This window comes from Macaca nemestrina, chromosome 20 (assembly GCF_043159975.1).
Source record: "Macaca nemestrina isolate mMacNem1 chromosome 20, mMacNem.hap1, whole genome shotgun sequence".
NCBI classification, from domain to species: Eukaryota; Metazoa; Chordata; class Mammalia; order Primates; family Cercopithecidae; genus Macaca; species Macaca nemestrina.
This window is the reverse complement of record NC_092144.1, coordinates 18,359,179-18,382,598: the sequence shown is the minus strand read 5'-3', so window position 1 is coordinate 18,382,598 and position 23,420 is coordinate 18,359,179. Positions and strand designations below refer to the sequence as shown.

Below are 23,420 nucleotides of genomic sequence, written 5' to 3'. Positions count from 1 at the left end.
TGAGGCAGGAGAATGGCGTGAACCCGGGAGGCGGAGCTTGCAGTGAGCCAAGAAAGCACCACTGCACTCCAGCCTGGGCGAAAGAGTAAGACTTCATCTCGAAAAAAAAAAAAAAAGAAAGAAAAAGAAAGGAGATTAAGGGCATGGTGGCTCACACCTGTAATCCCAGCACTTTGGGAGGTGGAGGCGGTGGATCACCTGAAGTCAGGAGTTTGAGACCAGCCTGGCTAACATGGCGAAACCTCGTCTCTGCTAAAATTACAAAAATTAGCCAGGCTTAGTGGCCCATGCCTGAGGACCCAGCTACTCTGGAGACTGAGACAGGGGAATCACTTGAACCCAGGAGGCGGAGGTTGTAGTGAGCCGAGATGGCGCCACTGCACTCCAGCCTGGGTGACAGAGTGAGACTGTCTCAAAAAAAAAAGGAGATGATGTGTTATAGGTTTCTTTCTGGGGTTTCACCAGAAAGCTCTCCCAATGCCCCCCTCCCCAAAATAGGAGAGTAAATGTAGAAAAAACAAAGGCAGAAAAGGAAACAGCTGCAGGCAGAATTCAGCACATTTTGGAAGATGAGAAAGAAGTTGGCCCTGTGGGGCTCGGCTGTGGCAGGGAAAGGGACAGGGATAGGGACTGAGCCTTTGCCCCATCACCCACCCACACATCACACCTGCTCCCATGCCCTCTCAGCACCTACCTGCACACCCCACCCCAGCCTGCCTGCCCCCATCCCATGCCCTGCCCACCTGCACGCCGGCCTTCTGCGGGTGTGCCTTCATGGCCTGCAGTGCTGCCACAGCCCCTCCACCCTCCACGATGATGCGGCTGTTGTCCGGCTTACGCAGGGCCAGGAAGCACAGGGCCGCGCAGCTCTGCTCACACACCTGCAGGGGGCAGTCACAGGAAGGCGGAGATGTAGCGGAAAGACCCTCCACAACATCCTGCCGTGGCTGCCAACCCCTGGTGAACACCCTGCGGCCTCCCCTCCGTGGGTCTCTGGCAGCTCCTGTGTAATGACGGCATGATGGCAGGGTGACAAAAGTATCAGCCGAGCTCTTAGGGGTGACAAGGGCACTAGGCCTGGTCAGACCTTTGCAGGGTGCTGGTAGTAACTCCAGGACACCCAGAGTCATGCATAGGCAGATCAGCATTTGAGAGCCAGAGCCCGCGACCCTCACCTGCCCTGCTCTGGCCCTATAGAGGAATAGAGCTTCATGCAGACACAGAAACTTAACTGGGACTCCAGCCACTACCCTGCTACTCTGTGTGCCCCCAGAGGTGGGTACCTGGGGGCAGGTCAGGTGCTGGGTCATGGCAGCCACGATGGACTCCGTCCCGCCGGCATGGACAATAGCGTCTTTCACGTCGTCGTTGCCTGCGATGGCTCGCAGGGTGCTCAGCACTTGCTTCACGAGCTCCTGCACAAGGGAAAAGCTCGCTCACCCCCAGCCAGGCCGCTGGATTGTGGGAGAGGGCTCTGAGGGAGAATCTGGGGCTGTTTTACTGTTTCGCCAGCAAGTACGGTGTGACTGCAGAGTGTGACTAATGAAAAGGGGTGGCAGATGCCTGTGGCTCAGGCTGCCTATGTCCAAATGGTACCATCCAGGTGACTTGATCCCCTATCCCCACAGGGGCAGAGGGGGCATGTGACTCAGGCCGGCCTTCAGAGCACAGGGTCCCCCTGGCCATGGCCACAGACCCAGGGTGGGCGCTAACTGCCCTGCACTGAGGACAGTGGATAAGATGCTATTGGGACTGCTGATCCCCTTAATGGGGAACCTGAGGACCCTGACCCCTGACTGCCCAAGAATACATGGCAAAATGTATCCCTTTATGAGCTGAAGTTGGTTCCCATTCAGCTCCCAGCCACTTGCACAGAAAGAAGCTGAGTGACGTCACCAGCGAGGCTTGGGGGCGCAGGACTGTGGCACCCCTGGGGGCTTTCCTGCAGCTGCAGCTGGATAGGGAGGCGCCTGTTGACTGGCTCCCTGCTGTGGGTGGGCACATGGAGAAGGGCTCGATAATCAGCTGCTAAATGGAGTAATGAGTAGGGGACCCTGCTCTATTCTGCAGCTAGGGAAACTGAGGCAGAGTTTCCTAGATACTTAGGTGTGGGAACTAACCCAAATATCCCAGCCTTGGCCAACACACCCCCACCCTGTGCTTCCCATCATCCTTTTCCTGGTGCAAAAGGACAGTAAGGGAGAGCGGGTGGGTTTGTTCCCCCCCAACCTTTGGTTCCTGCCCTTGGGTCAGTGAAAAGAAAAACTGCACTTTGGTTCCGAGATTGGCAGGCAGGGCCGGCTTGTTCTGACTATGGCTCGTCCGGCTGACTGGGACCCAGAGGGACAGCATGCACTGGGCCAGGGGGGCTTCATACCAGAACGCTGCTCTGGTTCCCCACCTGGTGGTCATTGAAGTCAGCTAGCAGGGACACCAGGATGCTTAGGCCTCCGAGGTCGACGACCTCCTGGCAGAACTCGTTGCGGATGGCCAGGCGGGACAGGGTTCCGCAGAGCTCGCTCAGGATGCCAGGGTTATCTAGGAACGCTGCGGGGAGAGAGGGAGACAGTGGTGGTGGGGGCGGGAAGAACCAGCTGCAGGGCCCTCCGGTTGGGTGGGGATCCTGCTGCACTAGAGGAGTCCAGCCCTTCTGCCTATTGGAGTGGCCACGGGCACCAGGAAGGCCCCAGGGAACACCAGGGGCTGCCTGGGCCTGCAGTGCCCCCTGCTGGCTGCTGGAAAGACTTAGGAATGTGCCCCTCCAGCTTCCTTCCATCATGCCCCAAATAAATTCCATACCAACTGATGGTCTCACCTAAAAAAAGAAAACCATACTAGTGCTAAAAAAAAAAAAAAAAAAAGACATCTGAAGACTATTTTTATGATCATGGGGTAGGAATGGCTTTTCTAAGTGCAACAGGAAACTCCAAAACCATAGAGGGACACATATGGACCAGACTGACGTGGCCAAAACTGAACACAGAAGGCGCAGATGGAGCCCAGAGGCACTGCACCAGGAAGCAGATGCCGGAACTCACGCCAAGAGGGCGAAGATCCTGCACCTACACAGGGCTGCGATGGTCAGTTCCTGTGGCCACCTGTAGCCCTCTGCAGTTCCACCCAATGCCAATATAGGTGTTGCCATGGAGGTATTCTGTCCACACGGTTACCATCTGCAATCAGCTATCTATTATTATTATTATTATTATTAATTTGAGACAGAGTCTCGCTTTGTCACCCAGGCTTGAGTGCAGTGGCGTGATTTTGGCTCACCGCAACTTCTGCTTCCTAGGCTCAAGAGATCCTTCTGCCTCAGCCTCTCAAGTAACTGGGATTACAGGCGCCCGCCACCACGCCCAGCAATTTTTGTGTTTTTAGTAGAGACGGGGTATCATCATGTTGCCCATGCTGGTCTTGAACTCCTGGGCCCAAACAATCCTTCTACTTCAGCCTCCCAAAGTGCTGACATTACAGGCATGAGCCATCATGCCTGGCCTAGTTGCCTTTAAGTAGAGGAGATGATCTTGAACAATGTGAATGGGACTCATTCAATCAGCTGAAGTCCTTAGAAGGAAACAGGTGTTTTCTTGAGAAGGCGACTGCCCGGGAGTTTCCAGCCTGTCCTATGGAGTACAGACTTGCCACAATTGCATGACCCCATTCCTTACCAAAAAGTCGCTTCATATATACATATCCTGTCTCTCTGGCAGAAACCTAACTGCTTGGAGCTCCTATAAATAAAACAGGAAAGGTGTGAGCTACCTCCTGGAAAAGCAGTCTGACTTTGCAGAAGGTCAGGACTCATTTTCAGCCTTGCTGGAGGTATGGGAGACTGAGGTGGGCTCACTTCCTCAGCAGACAGAGCCAGAACCCCCACACAGGCCTGGCCACAGAGCCAGAGCCACGGGCAGGCAGGAAAGGGGAACTCATCCTTCTGACACCTTCTGTGTGTCAATCAGGACTTTTCTAGTGGGTTCGGTGGATGGAATGGGGTTAGGGGTTAAGACAGAAGCTTTAGGGTCTGACGGTCAGCACTGTGACGTCCCAGGGCCGGCTCATCATGGTCACCCTGGAGCCAGACACATGAATATGCCTAAGGATTTGTGGCTGAATATGATCAAGCGTGTACACATCCACCTGAGACTGCCACGGTGCGTGCCAGCCAGCTTCCCCCAGTCCTCTTATTTCCCTCTGGGGAGGTCCCCTTTCCCTCCTCAGTTCCTGGAGTCGGACACAGCAAGCCCCTTCCCCAGAAGCTCCAGAGATGGGATTGTGGCCTGCTCCTAGCCAATGAGTGCTGGCCTGGAATTCTCCTGGAGCCATGAGAAAGCATGGGGAGACTCCTCACGAGGGTTGCCATGCAGGCGGGTCTAAGCTGAGGGGCGAGCGGAACCTTGAGCCCGCCGTGCCTGAAGCAGTCCTGATCTCTGACCCCCTCACTCTGGTCACATCTGACCTGCCTGCCTTTGTTTGCTGGCTCATATTGGCCCCCGGCTCTTACCTTTGGTGGCTTCAATGAGCACCTTCAAGCCTTTGTTCTCCTGCACAATCATCTTGGCATGGTTGTGGGCGTGGCCAAAGGGCACACGGATGTCGTCATCGAAGGTCATGACACGCAGGGCCCAGCAGGCCTCCCTGACCACGTCAGCATGGTGGCCATGATGGGCAATGGCGCCAGTCAGCAGGGGCAGCACACCAGCTTTCACCAGGTCTTGCCGATTCTGTTCATGTTTCAGGCAAGCGTGACGCACACAGCGGATCCCAGAGCAGGTCAGGTCGGCCTCATCAGCATTCTGGGTCAGCGTGGCCACCAGGAGCTGCAGGCCCTGGGTGTCCAGGAGGTCTGGCTGGCCATCAGTTAGCACTGACAGGGCATTGAGGGACTGGAGCAGAAGGCCCTGGTCACCTGCAGTGGCCAGCTTCCAGGCAGTGAAGATGATGGGGTAGGCCCCCTTCTGGGCCGCGAGGAAGCGGCAGGCCTTGTCCTGCTTGCACTGGTCACAGAAGCGGGTGAGGTGTGCTGACACCTCCTGGGTGTGAGAGCTGGCCACAGACTCCTGGAGGTCACTGAGCGTCTGGGAGACATGGGAGAAACCTCAGCATCAGCTCAGGCGAGAGGAGCCCATGGCCACAGCAACAGTGTCTGGATCCCTGCAAGGTTCCCTCCCCTGGGATCTGGGCCTGCAGTGGAAGTGATGTGGGGTCAGTTACAGCTCTGACAACTTCCAGACCTGTGCTTCTAGGAGCTTTGAGCTTCAGAGGCCATAGGGTGGAAGACTGACACTGACACACACACACACACAGGGAGAAAGACAGCTCAGTGTCCCTGCCGAGGGGCTGCACACATAAATGCAGACATATTAAACATTCCAGCCCTACCTGCCATCTAGAGGACCCAAGCAATACCGGCAGAAGAACCGTCCAGCTGAGCCCAACCAGGCAGAATCACAAGAAACAATAAGACACCTGTTGTTTTGGGCTGTTTGTCACACAGCCATAACAAATTGGCACACCCATCAACGGTCAGTTCTCCAAGGAAGGAGAAAGCCACATTCACCAGATATACCCATCCTGATGTCTCCTTTCATCTCTCTCATTCACTCCACAAACATGTACTGAGCACCTGCGAAATGTGGTTATACTGTACAGAGAGCAGATTTACCCAAATTCAACTCTAAGCCACTGGGGAGAAAAACTTTAAACACCTCAGACAAGTTTAGCTGCCATTCAACTATATGACCTTGGGACATAGCATGAGCCAAAGATGAATCTGTGAGCCTGGAGTGTAGGAGATTATTTGCACCCAGACTGAGTCAGGGCGGTTCTACAGAAACCACCAGCCCAAAGGGCTTTGATTTGGCATTGACTGACACAAAAAACAAAGAAGCCTATCTGATAGTCTTCACTAAGCTCAGATTTGTGGACCTGAGTATATGTTACAATGCAACAGGATATTTAAAAAGATAAATTTTTGCTAACATGAGATTAGAACTGAAAAACAAAAAACAATTAAAAAGTTAACACCAGTGTGCATGACTAGAATAGACATTACTACAAAGAATACATACAAATGGCCACTAACACATGAAAAGACGCTCAATATCACTAATCATTAGGAAAAATGCAATTCAAACCTACAGAGGAGCCAGGCTTGGTGGCTCGTGCCTGTAATCCCAGCACTTTGGGAGGCCAAGGCAGGAGGATCGCTTGAGCCCAGGAGTTCAAGACCAGCCTGGGCAACATATGGAGCACTCATCTCAAAAAAGAAAATCATAGAATTACTGTATGATCCAGCAGTTCCACTTCTGGGGATACATTCAAGAGAACTGAAAGCACAGTCTCAAAGAGATACCTGTACACTCATGTTCAGAGCAGCATGATCCATCAGAGCTAAGAGGTTGGAGGCTGCAGTGAGCTAAGATCGTGCCATTGCACTCCAGCCTGGATGACAGAGCGAGACTGTCTTCAAAAAGAAAAAAAAAAAAAAACACTACAACGACAACAAAGAAATTCAGGCACGTAGTATACCATGGATGTACCTTGAGGACATTATGCTAAGTGAAATAAGACAGTCACCAAAAGACAAATACTGTGATTCCATTTATTTATTTTTGTTTTGTTTTGTTTTTGAGAAGACTTTTGCTCTTATCGCCCAGGCTGAAGTGCAATGGCGTAATCTCAGCTCACCGCAACCTCCGCCTTGTGGGCTCAAGTGATTCTCCTGCCTCAGCCTCCCAAGTCGCTGGGATTACAGAAATGTGCCACCATGCCCAGCTAATTTTTTTGTATTTTTAGTATATACAGGGTTTCTCCATGTTAGTCAGGCTGGTCTCGAACTCCCGACATCAGGTGATCTGCCTGCCTTGGCCTCCCAAAGTGCTGGGATTACAGGTGTGAGCCACCGCACCCAGCCTGTGATTCCATTTGTTTAAAAAAAAATTTTTTTTTTTTTTTTTTTTTTTTTTTTGTTGAGACAGAGTCTCGCTCTGCCGCCCAGGCTGGAGTGCAGTGGCCGGATCTCAGCTCACTGCAAGCTCCGCCTCCCAGGTTCACGCCATTCTCCTGCCTCAGCCTCCCGAGTAGCTGGGACTACAGGCGCCCGCCACTTCGCCTGGCTAGTTTTTTGTATTTTTAAAGTAGAGATGGGGTTTCACCATGTCAGCCAGGATGGTCTCGATCTCCTGACCTCGTGATCCGCCCGTCTCGGCCTCCCAAAGTGCTGGGATTACAGGATTGAGCCACCGCGCCCGGCCAAAAAAAATTTTTTTTTTAGATGGAGTCTTCCTCTGTCACCCAGGCTGGAGTGGAGTGGTGCCATCTCGGCTCACTGCAACCTCCATCTCCCGGGTTCAAGCGATCCTCCCGCTTCAGCCTCCTGAGCAGCTGGAACTACACGCATATGCCACCATGCCTGGATAATTTTTGTTATTTTCAGTGGAGACAGGGTTTCACCATGTTGGCCAGGCTGGTCTCAAACTCCTGACCTCAAAGTGATCTGCCCACCTTGGCCTCCCAAAATGCTGGGATTATAGGCATGAGCCACGGCGCCCCGCCTGTGATTGATTCCATTTATATGAGGTCCCTGGAGTAGTCAAATTTACAGCAACAGAAGGCAGAATGATGGTTGCTGGGGGCTGAGGGGAAGAGGAACACAGAGTTTGTTTCAGTATTGCAAGATGAGATGGATGGTCATAAAGTACAACATTATGAATGTACTTAATGTACCATGACACTGAACTCTACATTTAAAAATGGTTACAATCCCATCCTGGCTAACACAGTGAAACCCCGTCTCTACTAAAAAATAAAAAAAAAAAAACACTAGCCAGGCAAGGTGGCGGGCGCCTGTAGTCCCAGCTACTCGGGAGGCTGAGGCAGGAGAATGGCGTAAACCCGGGAGGCGGAGCTTGCAGTGAGCTGAGATCCGGCCACTGCACTCCAGCCTGGGCGACAGAGCAAGACTCCGTCTCAAAAAAAAGAAAAAAAAAGGTTACAATGGTAAATGTTTTTATGCATATTTTACATAACAAACAGTGGTGTAGCATTTCAGCAGAAACCCTGTAAGAAACTTGAAAAGCTCCTGACAGAAATGCCTTTGAGGATGCACAGTACTGGAGTTAGAACTACCAAGTTTTTCACAAGGAATTACTATGTTAGTAAGGACGTGTAAACTAAAAATAAAATTCTTGGCCGGGCATGGTGGCTCATGCTCGTAATCCCATCACTTTGGGAGGCCAAGGCAGGTGGATTGCTTTCAGCTCAGGAGTTCAAGACCAGCCTGGGCAACACGGTAAAACCCTGCCTCTAAAAAAAAAAAATACAAAAATTAGCCAGGTGTTGGTGGCTCACACCTGTAGTCCCAGCTACATGGGAGGCTGAGGCTGAAGAATTGCTTGAGCCCGGGAAGCAGAGGTTTCAGTGAGCCAAGATTACACCACTGCACTCTAGCTGGGTATCAAGGTGAGACCTTGTCTCAAAAAAAAAAAAAAAAGAAAAAAAAGAAAACAATCTAAGTACCCATCCATTCTAAGGACCCCTTCTCTTGGCCAAAGGCATTCCAAAGGTAACCTGAAAAACTAGTTCAGGTCATGATGGGAAGTGGGGGTCAAATATGTCCCATTTTATCTTCCTGCCTTTGGAAGTCAGACACAACTGACCATCTTAAGACTTTTTTGTAGCAATAAGACACCAACTTCCAGCCTAATACTAATACAGTATGGAAAGAAATCAAAGTATTTTATCCTAAAATATATTTCTTTGACATATTTTGAAATGGCCCAGGAAAGCTATCTCTTGTGGGGACAAGCTACATTCTACAGAGATTCCCTTTCCAGGTCTTTTCCCTGATTCAGGACAGAATTAACTAAGAGTCTGGCGCCTTTTTGAGTCTGATAAGAAACATTTACAATCTATTTTCAATGAAGCCTGCTACCTGGAGGCTTCATCTCCTTGATAAAACCTGAGTCTCCACAACCCATCTTAAGCAAAATATTACTTTCTATTGATTCTAGGTCTTTAGATAACTATTTCAATCAGAAAATCTTTTTTTTTTTTTTTCTGAGTCTCATTCTGTTGCCCAGGCTGGAGTGCAGTGGCATGATCTTGGCTCACTGCAACCTCCACCTCCTGGGTTCAAGTGATTCTCCTGCCTTAGCCTCCCAAGTAGCTGGGATTATAAGCGTCCACCACCATGCCCAGCTAATTTTTGTTTTTGTTTTGTTTTTGAGATGCAATTTCGCTCTTGTCACCCAGGCTGGAGTGCAATGGCGCAATCTCGGCTCACTGCAACCTCTGCCTCCCGGATTCAAGCAATTCTCCTACCTTAGCCTCCTGAGTAGGTGGAGTTACAGGTGCCTGCCACCATGCCCGGTTAATTTTTGTATTTTTAGTAGAGATGGGGTTTCACCATGTTGGCCAGGCTGGTCTCGAACACTAACCTCAGGTGATCCACCTGCCTGGGCTCCCAAAGTGCTGGAATTACAGGCGTGAGTCACCGCGCCTGGCCTAATTTTTGTGTTTTTTGTAGAGACAGGGTTTTGGCATGTTGGCCAGGCTGGTCCCAAACTCCTCAGCTCAATGCGATCCGACCACCTCAGCCTCCCAAAGTGCTGAAATTACAGATGTGAGCCACAGCAACCGGCCAGAAAAATCTTTAAATTTGCCTATAACCTGGAAGCCCCAGCTTTCAGCTGCCCTACTTTTCCAGACCACACCAATGTACATCTCACATGTATTGATTGATGTCTCATGTCTCCCTAGAATGTATAAAACCAAGCTGTAGCCCGACCACCTTGGGCACATGTTCTCAGGAGTTCCCGAGGCTGTGTCACAGGCCACGGGTCACTCATATTTGGTTCAGAATAAATCTCTTGAAATATTTTATAGAGTATTTTCATCAACAGGTTGTTGCTAAAATGCAGGTGGCAGAGCCAGCTGTGTTCTACCTATGACAAGTCTGTGTGGTGCTCACCACCCTGCTCATGGAGGGGGGCTTTAATCACGAAACTCCTGGAGTCATTCACTCTCTGTGACTAATGCTTTTCATTCTGCAACTTCCCACATGTAAATGTGGCCCGGCTGGCTCAGTTTCTACTTGGACAGTCTCCAGATGTTATTTTCCTTCTGTTTCTATAAGCCTGTTTGCAATACATCTTATGACATGAATAGATTAATTTCAACGGCCATCACAATGAATTGTTTTCTCCCTCAACAGATAAGCATTTTTTACACATCTGAGCCAAGATGCACAAGGTCAATTATGCTGCGGGGCATTTGAGAAGGGGCTTGGTTCAGTTGCGAACTGACTGCTGAGATGCAAACCCCAGTGTCTGGTGGGAGGGACAGGGCAAGGACTTTCAGATTTTACTATAAGTGCTTGAGTATTGCTCAAATCTTTTATGCTAAGAATGTATTTCCACTCTTCTGTAATGAAAAATAAAATTTAAAATTAGCCAGGGGTGGCAGGTACCTGTAATCCCAGCTACTCAGGAGGCTGAGACAGGAGCATCACTTGAACCCGGGAGGTGGAGGTTGCAGTGAGCCGAGATCCTGCCACTGCACTCTAGCATGGGTAACAGAGCAAGACTTTGTGTCCAAAAAAAAAAAAAGAAAAAAATTTAAGGCCGGGCATGTTGGCTCACACCTGTAATCCCCGCACGTTGGCAGGGCAAAGTGGGAGGGTCACTTGAGGCCAGGTGTTCAAGATCATCCTGGCAATATAGCAAGACCTCGTCTCTACAAAAGAAAAAAAAATAGGCTGGGCACAGTGGCTCATGCCAGTAATCCCAACACTTTGGGAGGCCGAGGCAGGTAGATCACTTAGGTTAGGAGTTCGAGACCAGCCTGGCCAATGTGGTGAAATCCCATCTCTACTAAAAATACAAAAATCTGCAAGGCATGGTACACGCCTGTAAACCCAGCTACTCAGGAGGCTGAGGCAGGAGAACTGAATGAACCTGGGAGAAGGAAGTTGCAGTGAGCTGAGGAAGGGCCACTGCACTCCAGCCTGGCCAACAGAGTGAGACTCCGTCTCAAAAAATAAATAAAAGAACAGTTAAGAAAAAAAAAAAAGAAGCGAATGTCATAAACAAACACATAGTTTTGGTATGTGTTTGTTTGAACACATATGGTAGAACAGCCTGAATTTCAGTGCTTGGCTTCCTGGATTCAGGTACCAGTTCTGCCTCTGACCTTTTGGGGTGGGGGTCATTGATCCTTGGGAAGCCTTAGATATCTCATCAGCAAAATGGGCTGAGCACAGATTAAGAGAACATATTTTAAGAATTTAGCATAATAGGCCAGGCATAGTGGCTCACAGCTGTAATCCCAGCACTTTGGGAGGCCAAGGTGGGCAGATCACGAGATCAGGAGATCGAGACCATTCTGGCTAACACGGTGAAACTTTGTCTCTACTAAAAATACAAAAAATTAGCTGGGTGTGGTGGTGGGCACCTGTAGTCCCAGCTACTCGGGAGACTAAGGCAGGAGAATGGCATGAACCCGGGAGGCGGAGCTTGCAGTGAGCCAAGATCGCGCCACTGCACTCCAGCCTGGGTGATAGAGCGAGACTCCGTCTCAAAAAAACAAAACAAAACAAAACAAAATTAGCTGGGCATGGTGGTGTGCACCTGTAATCCCAGCTACTTGTGAGGCTGAGGCAAGAGAATCGCTTGAACCCAGGAGGCAGAGGTTGCAGTGAGCCATGTTGCGCCACTGTACTCCAGCCTGGGCAACAGAGTGAGACTCTGTCTCAAAAAACAAAAGGCCGGGCATGGTGGCTGACACTTGTAATCCCAGCACTTTGGGAGGCCGAAGCAGGTGGATCATGAGGTCAGGAGATAGAAACCATCCTGGCTAACACGGTGAAACCCCATCTCTACTAAAAAATACAAAAAAATTAGCCGGTCATGGTGGCAGGCACCTGTAGTCCCAGCTACTCAGGAGGCTGAGGCAGGAGAATGGTGTGAACCCGGGAGGCGGAGCTTGCAGTGAGCCGAGATCGCGCCACTGCACTCCAGCCTGGGTGACACAGTGAGACTCCGTCTCAAAAAAAAAAAAAAAAAAGAAAAAAAAAAAGAATTTAGCATAACGCTGAGCACTTAAGAAGTACTTAAGCAGTAACTGCTAGATAATATAGATGATATTGTTATTGAGATCCTTTCTATATAAAGTTCATCTACAAATCGGTAGGAAAAACATGAATCACCAAATGCAAAGATAGCCGGAAGACAAACTCATTTTAAAAGAAATTCATCCAGGCTGGGCATCATGGCTCATGCCTGTAATCCTGGCACTTTGGGAGGCCAAGGTGGGCAAATAACCTGAGGTCAGGAGTTCAAGACCAGGCTGGCCAACATGGTGAAACCTCGTCTCTACTAAAAACACAAAAAAATTAGCCAGGTGTGGTGGTGTGTGCCTATAATCCCAGCTACTCGGGGAGGTCAGGCAGGAGAATCACTTGAACTTGGGAGGTGGAAGTTGCAGTGAGCTGAGATTGCGCCACTGCACACCAGCCTGGGCGACAGAGCGAGACTCTACCTCAAAAAAAAAAAATAATAATAATAAAATAAATTCATCTTTATTAGGCAAGAAAGGTAAAAAGCAAACTAACAACAACGAGGCAATTCTCACAAGACCTCCTCAAGGCAGGAGAGGGCAAGATCCTGAGGTAGGGAGAAGTAAGTGTCATGCCTTAGGTGAGCTGGGTTTACACCCAGAGCCATCTCTTCCAACTTCCTCTCCTATCATTGCACCTCCTGCTCCCAGGTCAATGACTTTTCTTCTCTTTGGATCTCAATGTCCCCATCTGTATAATGGGGAAATCCCAGCCTTGCAGGTGTTGTTTGGACAATGACTGAGAAGGCAGGAAAAAAGTACCTGCACAGAACCAGGTCCACGGTCGGTTCTCAAACACCAGAGCCTTCTGCTGTATTACAAAGTTCAATGGGTGACCTTAAGGAAAGCATTGAAGTTCTTTTACCTTCCTCGTTTGGGTCTCTGGAGAGGTTAAGTGCCAGCTCCTGGCCTGTTTCCCCATCACTAAGACAGGAGTGACACCACCTACCTCACTGGTGAGCTTCAGTGCTAACAGATTGGCTAGAAAGTGCTGGTAAACAGTCGGTGCTCAGTAAGTGACAGCCTTACTGTGAGCCCACTCTCTCGTCCTGTGAGTCCTGTCCATCTGTCTCTGGGAAGCCAGAAGGGCCCCTCTATGGTGTTCCTGACTCTGGGCTTCTAGCAGCAGGGACAATCAAGCCATCCACCTGATTTCAGCATACATGCCACCCGAGGAGCTTGGTGTCCCCTGCATTGGAAGGCATGCCGCCCTCAGACGTGGACTCGGAGACCTGGCTGCAAACTCGAGCTTGCCCATGCATGCTGGGAAGGGCATGACCTTCAGAGCCTGCATTCTGCCATCCAGGAAACAGGGAAGAGGTGCCCCCAGACAGAGGTGACGCAGGACCTGCTGTGTGGGATGCCCATTCCTACCTGCAGGATGTCATGTGTGGGCTCCTGGGGTCCGTCTGCAGAGACTTTAGGCGCTGTCTTTACAATGTTGCTCAGATCAACCCCTGTTGGGGGCGGGGGAAGCAAGCACACAGGGGTCACAAAGCAAGTGACAGCTGTCATTCCCGTGGGCCTGCTGGAATCACACCTCAGGACCCTTCTGCTGGGACCACCCCACTCCAGAAGCCTCCCACCTCCCTATTTCCGCCCATGCCACATCAACACAGGGGTGTAGAGGGTATTGGGTATTTCTGCCACTGGGCCACGGGCCAGTCAAAGGGAGCAGAGTGGTAGTGAGGCCGTTGTCACACAAGGCTGTCATCACAGGCCACGTCTGTGCGGTGAGGTGCCACATGCTGCCTGGTGGGCTTGACAGGGGAGGGAGGGACCCCACGGCCTTCTCCCTTGGGACTCCCATCCGTCCTGGCTCTGGCTGCATTCTTGCCCCTGCTGGCACCCCCACAGGGAGCCCCTACAGTGCTGGACGCCTTTGCTTGTCCCACTGGCCCCTGTCTAGGGGTCTATACCCCACTCTATGCCTGCAAGGCTGACCTCTGACCTCTGAGGCTGGACCCTGGGTTTGTTCAATGGGGAAGTGAACTTGAGATGCAGGCAGGAGGAGGGGAGCCTGGGGTGTTCATTCCCAGCCCCCTGCCTCCGCCCCAGGGTCCAGCGCCTGCCAGGTGGCCCCTGCCCAGGACTCCTGCTCCCTGCAGTCAGGGTCTCTGTGGGGGCTAGTTGTGCTAGGCGTGGTCTCCTAACGCCGCCCACGCCATTGCAAACAGCCCCTCATAACCACACTCCTCCACACCTGGTCTGAACATGCCACCTGTTTCCACAGGCTGCTGCTGCTTCTGCCTCTGTAAGCTCGAGGTGGGGCAGAGTAGGGCAGGAAGGCAGGGGCCCCGTTTCCCAGGCCAGGGTCAGGGAAAACCTCTTCAAGGAAATGATCAAATGAGACTCATGAGAAGGATCCAGCCCATAAATATCTGGGCGAGGTGGAAATAGGGACAGAAAGGGTGTGTGAGAGGTGGGAGCAGGATAACTAGCCTGCCTCGGGCAGAGGCTGGAGGGGACAGGGCCCAGTGGGCACCTGGTTTCTGTGCCAGGCATGTGGCACCCCCAGCGGGGAGGGGCAGCAGGGCCCTCCCATCACTCTTGCATCTGAGAGCCTCGGATGGCAGGTGACGGTCACACCGCCCTACCTTGCGATTCAAACTGCTCCACAGCCTCTTTCACCGCCTCCTCTGGCCCCATCGCAAACTCCTCGATGTTCTCGCGCACGGCTGCATCAAAGGTCTCCTGGGCAATGCGCTTGGAGACCATCTTCGCCTGCGTTGATGTTGGTGTGCAGCCAATAGATGCTCCTGAGCTGAGAAGTTAGGGCAAAGAGAGAGCTACCTCAAGGGTGAGCAGGCAATGGCAGGGCCTGGCCACCATGAAAACGCCACTTAGGAAGAATCTACCAGGGACCAGAGCCCTACAACCACCCTGGAGAAATTCTTCCCACCTAGATCACAGGAAAGGGTGATATCCCTACTTCCCTAGGGCTTCTACAAATACAGAAGAGGCCGGGCGTGGTGACTTAGCCTGTAATCCCAGCACTCTGAGAGGCTGAGGTGGGAGGATCACTTGAGCCTGGGAGGTCAAGGCTGCAGTGAGTCATGATCATGCTACTACACTCCAGCCTGGGCCACAGAGTGAGACCCTAACTTGCAGGAAAAAAAAAAAAAAACAAAAAAAGAAAATGCAGAAGAGAACACAGAGTTTACTATATTTTATCTAAGAAAGGTGGTTCTTTAATATAATGATACTAGTAATGTTATTCTGAAACTATTATGGACATAGCAAATAATAATGATTATATTATTAGGAATCAGCATAAAAGAAAAAAGATTCTGGCTGGGCGCGGTGGGTCAATGCCTATAATCCCAACACTTTGGGAGGCTGAGGCAGGAGGACTGCTTGAGCCCAGGAGTTCAAGACCAGCCTGGACAATGCGGCGAAATTCTGTCTCTACCAAAATAAAAATAAAAATTAAAATTAGTTGAGTGTGGTGGCACATGCCTATAGTCCCAGCTACTCAGGAGGCTGAGGTAGGAGGATCGCTTGAGCCTGGGAGGCCAAGATTGCTCCACTGCACTCTAACCTGGGCAACAGAGCAAGCCCCTGACTCAAAAAGGAAAAAAAAAAAAGATTCTAATATCATAAAATCAAGTGAAAACTCGGAACTCCCTATAATTAACAATATTGTATTGTGTACTTGAAATTTGCCAAGAAGGTAGATCTTAAGTGTTCTCACCACAAAAAAGAAAAAGGTAACTGTTGATTGAGGTGAGTATTTCACTATCTGCATGCATATAAAATCGTCAAGTTGTATAATATAAACATATGCAATATATTGGTATCATTTATGTACTATATATAGTATAACATATACACTATATTAAATACATACTCGCTGGGTGCACAGGTGCATGCCTGTAATCCCAGCACTTTGGGAGGCTGAGGCAGGTGGATCACCTGAGATCAGGAGTTTAAGACCAGCCTGGCCAGCATGGTGAAATCCCATCTCTACTAAAAATATAAAAATTAACTGGGCATGGCGGCAGGCACCTGTGATCCCAGCCACTCGGGAGGCTGAGGCAGGAGAATTGTTTGAACCCAGGAGGCAGAAGTTGCAGTGAGCCGAGATTGCACCACTGCACTCCAGCCTGGGCAACAGAGCAAGACTCCGTCTCAAAAAAAAGTACATATTATACCTCAACAAAGTTGAGAAAAAAATCTCAGAACTTGGCCGGGCGCGGTGGCTCAAGCCTGTAATCCCAGCACTTTGGGAGGCCGAGACGGGTGGATCACGAGGTCAGGAGATCGAGACCATCCTGGCTAACACGGTGAAACCCCGTCTCTACTAAAAAAATACAAAAAACTAGCCGGGCGAGGTGGCGGGCGCCTGTAGTCCCAGCTACTCGGGAGGCTGAGGCAGGAGAATGGCGTGAACCCGGGAGGCAGAGCTTGCAGTGAGCTGAGATCTGGCCACTGCACTCCAGCCTGGGCGACAGAGCGAGACTCTGTCTCAAAAAAAAAAAAAAAAAAAAAAAAATCTCAGAACTTATATTCGAAATGGAAATATCCATATAAACCCATCATGTGTTTTCTCTTAAGTAAACAAAGATCTAATTTTCTAGTCATAGCAACTAAAAATGCCTAGAAGAAATGATAGCACAGTTGTACTGAATACCTCTAACACCATGTATGGTTTCTACCATCTCCCACGAAAAGGAGCTGGGGGCAGGGCTAGATGGCTCACTCCTGTAATCCCAGCACTTTGGGAGGCTGAGGGGGGAAGATGGCTTGAGGGCAGGAGTTCGACACCAGCCTGGGCAACATAGGGAGGCCCTGTCTCTATATAAAATCTTTAAAAACAAGGAGCCGGGGCTTCTGGAGGAATGGCTGATTCCAGGTCCCAGCAGGTCATGGGGCAGGTCACCCTGGGGCATTCTGTGAGACCAGGAAGCAAGGAAGCTTCCACACCCTAAGGGGTGCCTGATAGCTACAGATAAGTGAGCATTTAAAAAAAAAAATAAATTCCAGTACATATGAAAATCAAAATCTGGGCCAGGTGTGGTGGCTCACGTCTGTAATCCCAGCAACTGGGGAGGCCGAGGTAGAAGAACTGCTTGAGCCCAGAAGGCGCAGGTTGCAGTGAGCCGAGATCACGCCACTGTTCTCCAGCCTGGCTGACAAAGCCAGACTACATCTTAAAAAAAAAAAAAAAAAAAATCAAAATCTGTGCTTTTGATTTTTTTTAGATAATACTATTTTTTAGATAACACTAAAACAAATACAGCTCAGGCTTCTGAAAACTGGCCAACCAAGAATCCAGCTCTTGGTGGGGAGTGGTGGCATGCTCTTGTACTCCCAGCTACTACTCAGGAGGCTGGCTGACATGGGAGGATCACCTGAATCCAGGAGTTCAAGACCAGCCTGGCCAATGTAGCGAGACACTGTCTCTACAATCATTGATAACAATTTTTTTAAAAAAAGAAACTAGCACTTGACTGGGCGTGGTGGCTCACGCCTATAATCCCAGCACTTTGGGAGGCCAAGGCAGGCGGATCATGAAGTCAGAAGATCGAGACCATCCTGGCTAACACAGTGAAACCCCATCTCTACTAAAACTACAAAAAGAAAAAAAAAATTAGCCGGGTGTGGTGGCGGGCGCCTGTAGTCCCAACTACTTGGAAGGCTGAGGCAGGAGAATGGCGTGAACCTGGGAGGCGGAGCTTGCGGTGAGCCAAGATCACGCCATTGCACTCCAGCCCGGGTGACCGAGTGAGACTCTGTCTCAAAAAAAAAAAAAAAAAAAAAAAAAGAATCTAGCACTTAACCTGCCTCCCTTGTACAAAAGGGTCCCGGGTTACAAAAAGAGAATGAGGAAAAGTTCCACTTCCAATTTCAGCTGATCAGCCGAGACAGGAGAGAAACAGATAATGATCCCACAGGATCCAAAACCATCAGGTGTAAAATTAACAAGGGAGCCTAACAAGGGTGGACAGGAACTGAATCTACTGCTTGATCTCACATCATCAAAAGAGAAACCAGCAACACCTACCTCCTGAATAAGAACAAAATGCACCTGTGAAGTCACTGTGCCAAAATCTCAAACCTCAATCTGATCATGCATTCAGGGCACTTTCTGCTATGATGAAACGTTCTCTATCTGCACTGCCTAGTACAGATGCCATTGGCCTCTGTGGTTATCACACAGCTGAAGTGTGGCAGTGCGACTGAGGAACTGAGTGTGTAATTTTATTTCATTTTAATTTATGTTAATGTAAATAGCCATGTGTGACGAGTGACTACGGTATTGCACAGCACAGCTCTGACACCTTAACCAACACCATGGGGATATGATCTGCAAAATCCCTACTTTTTGGGATTTTGGGAAGAGAACATCAGCTAGAGGACAAACACCCAGAGTTTTCAACAAATAAATCACAAGAACAAAGAAAAGGAGAGGGAGTCTACCAACAGATGAATGGATAAACAAAATGGTCCGTGTGCACGATGGAATATTACTCAGCCAGAAAAACGAATGAGGTGCTGAAGCATGTTACAATGGGGATGGACCTCAAAAACATGATGTCTTGTCAAAGAAGCCAGACACAAAAGGCCTCATATTGCACGATTCCAATGATATGAAATGTCCAGAATAGACAAATACACAGACACAGAAAGCAGATTGGGTGTTGCCAGGGACTGGAGGAGAGGGAATGGGGAATAACTTCTAAAGGGTATAGAGTTTCCTTTTGGGTGATGAAAACGTTCTTGAATTAGATAGTGATGATGGTTGTACCACTCTGTGAAAACGTAAAATCACTATATCAGGCCAGGCATGGTGGCTCACACCTGTGATCCCAGTGCTTTAGGAGGCCAAGGTGGGAGGACTGTTTGAAGCCTGGAGTTTGAGACCAGCAAGGACAACATAGGGGGGCCCTGTGTCTACAAAAATAAAAATTAAAAATTCAGTCGGGTGTAGTGGCATTTGCCTATGGTTGAAGTTACTTGGGAGGCTGAAGCAGGAGGATCATTTGAGCCCAGGAGTTCAAGGCTGCAGTGACCTATGATTGGGCCACTGCACTCTAGTCTGGGTGACAGAGGGAGAGACCCTGTCTCCAGAAGAAAAAAAAAATTACTAAATCAAATGAGTGGCTATTATGGTATGTAAATTATAGCTCAATTTCTTAAAGTGCTAGTCTGTTTAAAAACAAAAAGAACTGAGCAACGACTTGTGCCTGTACTCTCAGCAACTTGGGAGGCTAAAGTGGGGGGATCACTTGAGCACAGGAGTTTGAGACCAGCCTGGGGCAACATAGTGAGACCACATCTCTTAAAAAAATGTGTGTGTGTGTGTGTGTATACACACAAACCCACCTTATAAAATAAAAATAAGCAAGTAAGGCTGGGAGTGGTGGCTCACGCCTATAATCCCAGCACTTTGGGAGGGCGAGGCAGGCAGATCACCTGAGGTCAGGAGTTCAAGACCAGCCTGGCCAACATGGCAAAATCCCATCTCTACTAAATACACAAAAATTAGTGAGGTGCCTGTAATCCCAGCTACTCGGGAGGCTGAGGCAGGAGAATGGCTTGAACTTGGGAGATGGAGGTTTCAGTGAGCCAAGATCATGCCACCGCACTCCAGCCTGGGCAACATGAGCGAGGCTCCGTCTCAAAAAATAAATAAATAAACAAACAAGTAAAACCCAGTATAGGCACACCCTGGAAACCAGCGTAGGTATAAACACTTAGATGACCCATTAACCTCAGGCAGTACCTTCCCCTCTGACAGTTGGGGACAGGACATAGAGTTAAGTAAGATAAAACTCTTGGTAAAAACACCAAATCCCTTTGCAATTCTGTTTCAACCCTGTAGCTCAGCAGTCCCAACCTTTTTAGCCTAAGGGACCAGTTTTGCGGAAGACAATTTTTCCATGGATATGGTGGGGCTGGGGTGGGGATGGTTTCGGAATGGTTCAAGCTCATTACATTTATTGTGCACTTTATTTCTATTATTATTACATTGTAATATAATAATTATACAACTCACTGTAATGTAGGATCAGTGGGAGCCCTGAGCTTGTTCTCTGGCAACTAGACAGTCCCATCTGGGGGTGATGGGAGACAGTGACAGATCATCAGGCATTAGATTTTCATAAGGAGCATGCAACCTACTAGATCCCTCGCATGTGCAGTTCACAGTAGGGTTCATACTCCTATGGAAATTTAATGCTGCTGATCTGACAGGAGGTGGCGCTCAGGCACAATGCAAGTGATGGAGAGCTGCTGTAAATAACACATGAAGCTTTGCTCACTCACTCTACGCTTACCTCTTGCTTTGTGGCCCAGGTCCCAACAGGCCAGGGACCACTGGACCAGTATGGGTCCATGACCCAGGAGTTGGGGACCCCTGCTATAGATGATCTTAACAAGGTCTTCACAGGACACAAGTGAACCTAACATTTGCCACCATCCCGTCAGGACAAAGGGAGGAACAGGCCTTAGGTCCAGAGCCTAACAGAGGTTAACAACTTTTTAAATTTTAATTGTTTTAATATATCCACCTTGCTTATTGCAGTAATATCAAGTTTCCATTCTGGAATTATCAAGTTTCTGCTTCAGGCCAGGCATGGTGGTCTGCACTTTGGGAGACCGAGGTGGGAGGATCACGTGAGGCCAGGAGTTTGAGACCAGCCTGGGCATGTGGTGAAACTCCACCTCTATAAAAAAAATACAAAAATTAGCCAGGTGTGGTAGCATGCACCTGTAGTTACAGCTATTTGGGAGGCTGAGGGGGAGCCCAGGGAGGTCAAGGCTGAAGAGCCAAGATCACATCGCTGCACTCCAGCCTGAGTGACAAAGTAAGACCCCGTCTCAAAAGGAAAAAAAAAAAAAGAAAGAAAAAGAAAAAAAAAAAAAGGAAAAAGAAACAGGTCACTCTGGCCCATGCTTCTCTTTTCAGGCAGTGGCAGGGGATGTACACATTCCATCTGTGTTCCTGCAGATGCCCACTGTGCACTGCACACTGCCTGAGGGGAGAAGGACTGGCTCCCAGCCAGCCTGCAGAACCCAGTTCCCACGCCCTCCACTTCAATGCCCTTTTCTTTTCTTTTTTTTTTAGACGGAGTCTTGCTCTGTTGCCCAGGTTGGAGTGCAGTGGCACAATCTTGGCTCACCACAACCTCTGCCTCCTGGGTTCAAGTGATTCTTGTGCCTCAGCCTCCAAGCAGCTGGAACTACAGGCCCACGCCACCACGCCCGGCTAATTTTCGTATTTTTAGTAGAGACGGGGTTTCACCATATTGGCCAGGCTCCCATCGTGCTGGGATTATAGGCGTGAGCCACTGTGCCCAGCCAGATGCACTTTTCTTCAATTCCCTCCTGTGTCAGAGATAAACACGAATATACCTCATAGGGCAGTAGTGAAAAATTCAGCCAACTCCTATACATTCCTCAGAAAAGGATATGGACAGGCTCAATAAATGTTAGCTATTTGTTCTTTTTCTTTGTTGCTTAAGAGGCAATTCAGCAAGTTTATGCAGGAGTCCCATCTCCCTCCTTTGCAGATAGGCCCCTTTCCTTTATGCCCCAGAAGAAAAGGGAGCTCTTTAAGTGGTGCTATGGATTTCCAAGGTCAAAGGTGAAGGAAGAGTAATATAAAGAGTTTCTCAGTAGGAAGAAAGGAGTGGGGGACTCTACTCCCACCACCCTGGCCAGGCCAGGAAATTCCTTGTGGCCCTCAAGATCTTTACCCAAAAACAGTTTTGTTGAATTTCACCCTGGCAATGTAAATAGATAGGTGATCTTCACAGGTGCAGGACAGAAAGTCATCCCTCAGCTCACCTGAGACAAAAATACATATCCGGTTGCTCTCTCTACCCTAAAGTTTACGTAAAAATGCAGATTTGGCCACTGGTCACGCCTGTAGTCCCAGCATTTTGGGAGGCTGAGGCGGGTGAATCACCTGAGGTCAGGAATTTGAGACCAGCCTGACCAACATGGTGAAACCCTGTCTCTACTAAAAATACAAAAATTAGCTGGGCGTGGTGGTGGGCGCCTGCAATCCCAGCTACTCAGGAGGCTGAGGCAAGAGAATTGCATGAACCCAGGAGGTGGAGGTTGCAGTGAGCTGAGATCACGCCATTGCACTCCAGCCTGGGCGACAGAGTGAGACTGTCTCAAAAACAAAACAAAAAACAAACAAAAAACAGCAGATTCATGAGTCGGACTGAGGCATAAATGACTATTCCTCTACCTGCCCTGTCCCCCATGTAAATCGTGTATTCAGTGAAAGGCTGACCAAAGACTCAAAAGAACACAATCTACCTGTGACCATCTTACACGTACTCATTTATGTCTCATGTCTCCCTGAAATGTATAAAAGCAAGCTGTGCCCCAACCACCTTGGGCACATGTTGTCAGGACCTCCTGAGGCTGTGTCATGGACATGTCCTTAACCTTGGCAAAATAAACTTTCTTTTTTTTTTTTTTTTTTGAGACGGAGTTTCGCTCTGTCCCCCAGGCTGGAATGCAGTGACCGGATCTCAGCTCACTGCAAGCTCCACCTCCCGGGTTTACGCCATTCTCCCGCCTCAGCCTCCCGAGTAGCTGGGACTACAGGCGCCCACCACCTCGCCCGGCTAGTTTTTTGTATCTTTTAGTAGAGATGGGGTTTCACCGTGTTAGCCAGGGTGGTCTCAATCTCCTGACCTTGTGATCCGCCCGTCTCGGCCTCCCAAAGTGCTGGGATTACAGGCTTGAGCCACCGCGCCCGGTGGCAAAATAAACTTTCTAAATTGATTTGACACCTGTCTCATATACTTCGGATTCTCAGTCCTCTGCGGAGCTTCTGTCAGCCCTTCCAAGTGGCTGCCTTTCCTGGCTACTCAGAGCCCGTGCTCTCTGGCCTCCTCTCCCCAACCCACAACCCCTCCCTTCCACCCACTCCTGAGGTGAGTTGGGGAGGTCTGGCTCTGTGACCACCCCTGACCTGAGTCCTCCAAGGTCCCCTAGATCTGGCACAGGGCTGGGTTGGGGGAGGAAAGTACAGATTTGAAACACATAAAATGGTGCCTAGGGATGGCCAAGTAAGAATTACCTGGAGAATAGCCTAGGCTGAAAGGGGGGAGACAGCAGTACCAGTCCCTGTGATCCATCAGGCATGCTGAGGGTAAAACAGAAGGTGAGTAAGGCCCCTATTGGCAGCCAGTTTCCTTCTCTCAGCCAGGATTCTGCTCAAGAAAACTGTGCTGGCCAGGTGTGGTGGCTCACGCTTATAATCCCAGCGCTTTGGGAGGCTGTGGCAGGTAGATCACTTGAGGTCAGGAATTTGAGACCAGCCTGGCCAACATAGC

At 49.6% G+C, this 23,420-nt stretch overlaps 1 protein-coding gene across 2 annotated transcripts in view; it reads right to left on the bottom strand.

The window, feature by feature from the left end:
- Positions 1–23,420, bottom strand: part of LOC105484695 (armadillo repeat containing 6) — a 28,559-nt gene that overhangs the window by 3,864 nt on the left and 1,275 nt on the right. For both annotated transcript variants that reach the window (XM_011746724.3, XM_011746813.3), the window contains exons 2-8: positions 23,165–23,230; positions 14,712–14,878; positions 13,489–13,571; positions 4,502–5,075; positions 2,402–2,547; positions 1,284–1,415; positions 744–881 (exon numbers count right to left, since the gene is read on the bottom strand). In XM_011746724.3, coding sequence (XP_011745026.2) covers positions 744–881; positions 1,284–1,415; positions 2,402–2,547; positions 4,502–5,075; positions 13,489–13,571; positions 14,712–14,878; positions 23,165–23,229 — 1,305 coding nt within the window. In that variant the 5' untranslated portion in view covers position 23,230. The remainder of the gene's footprint in view (positions 1–743; positions 882–1,283; positions 1,416–2,401; positions 2,548–4,501; positions 5,076–13,488; positions 13,572–14,711; positions 14,879–23,164; positions 23,231–23,420) is intronic.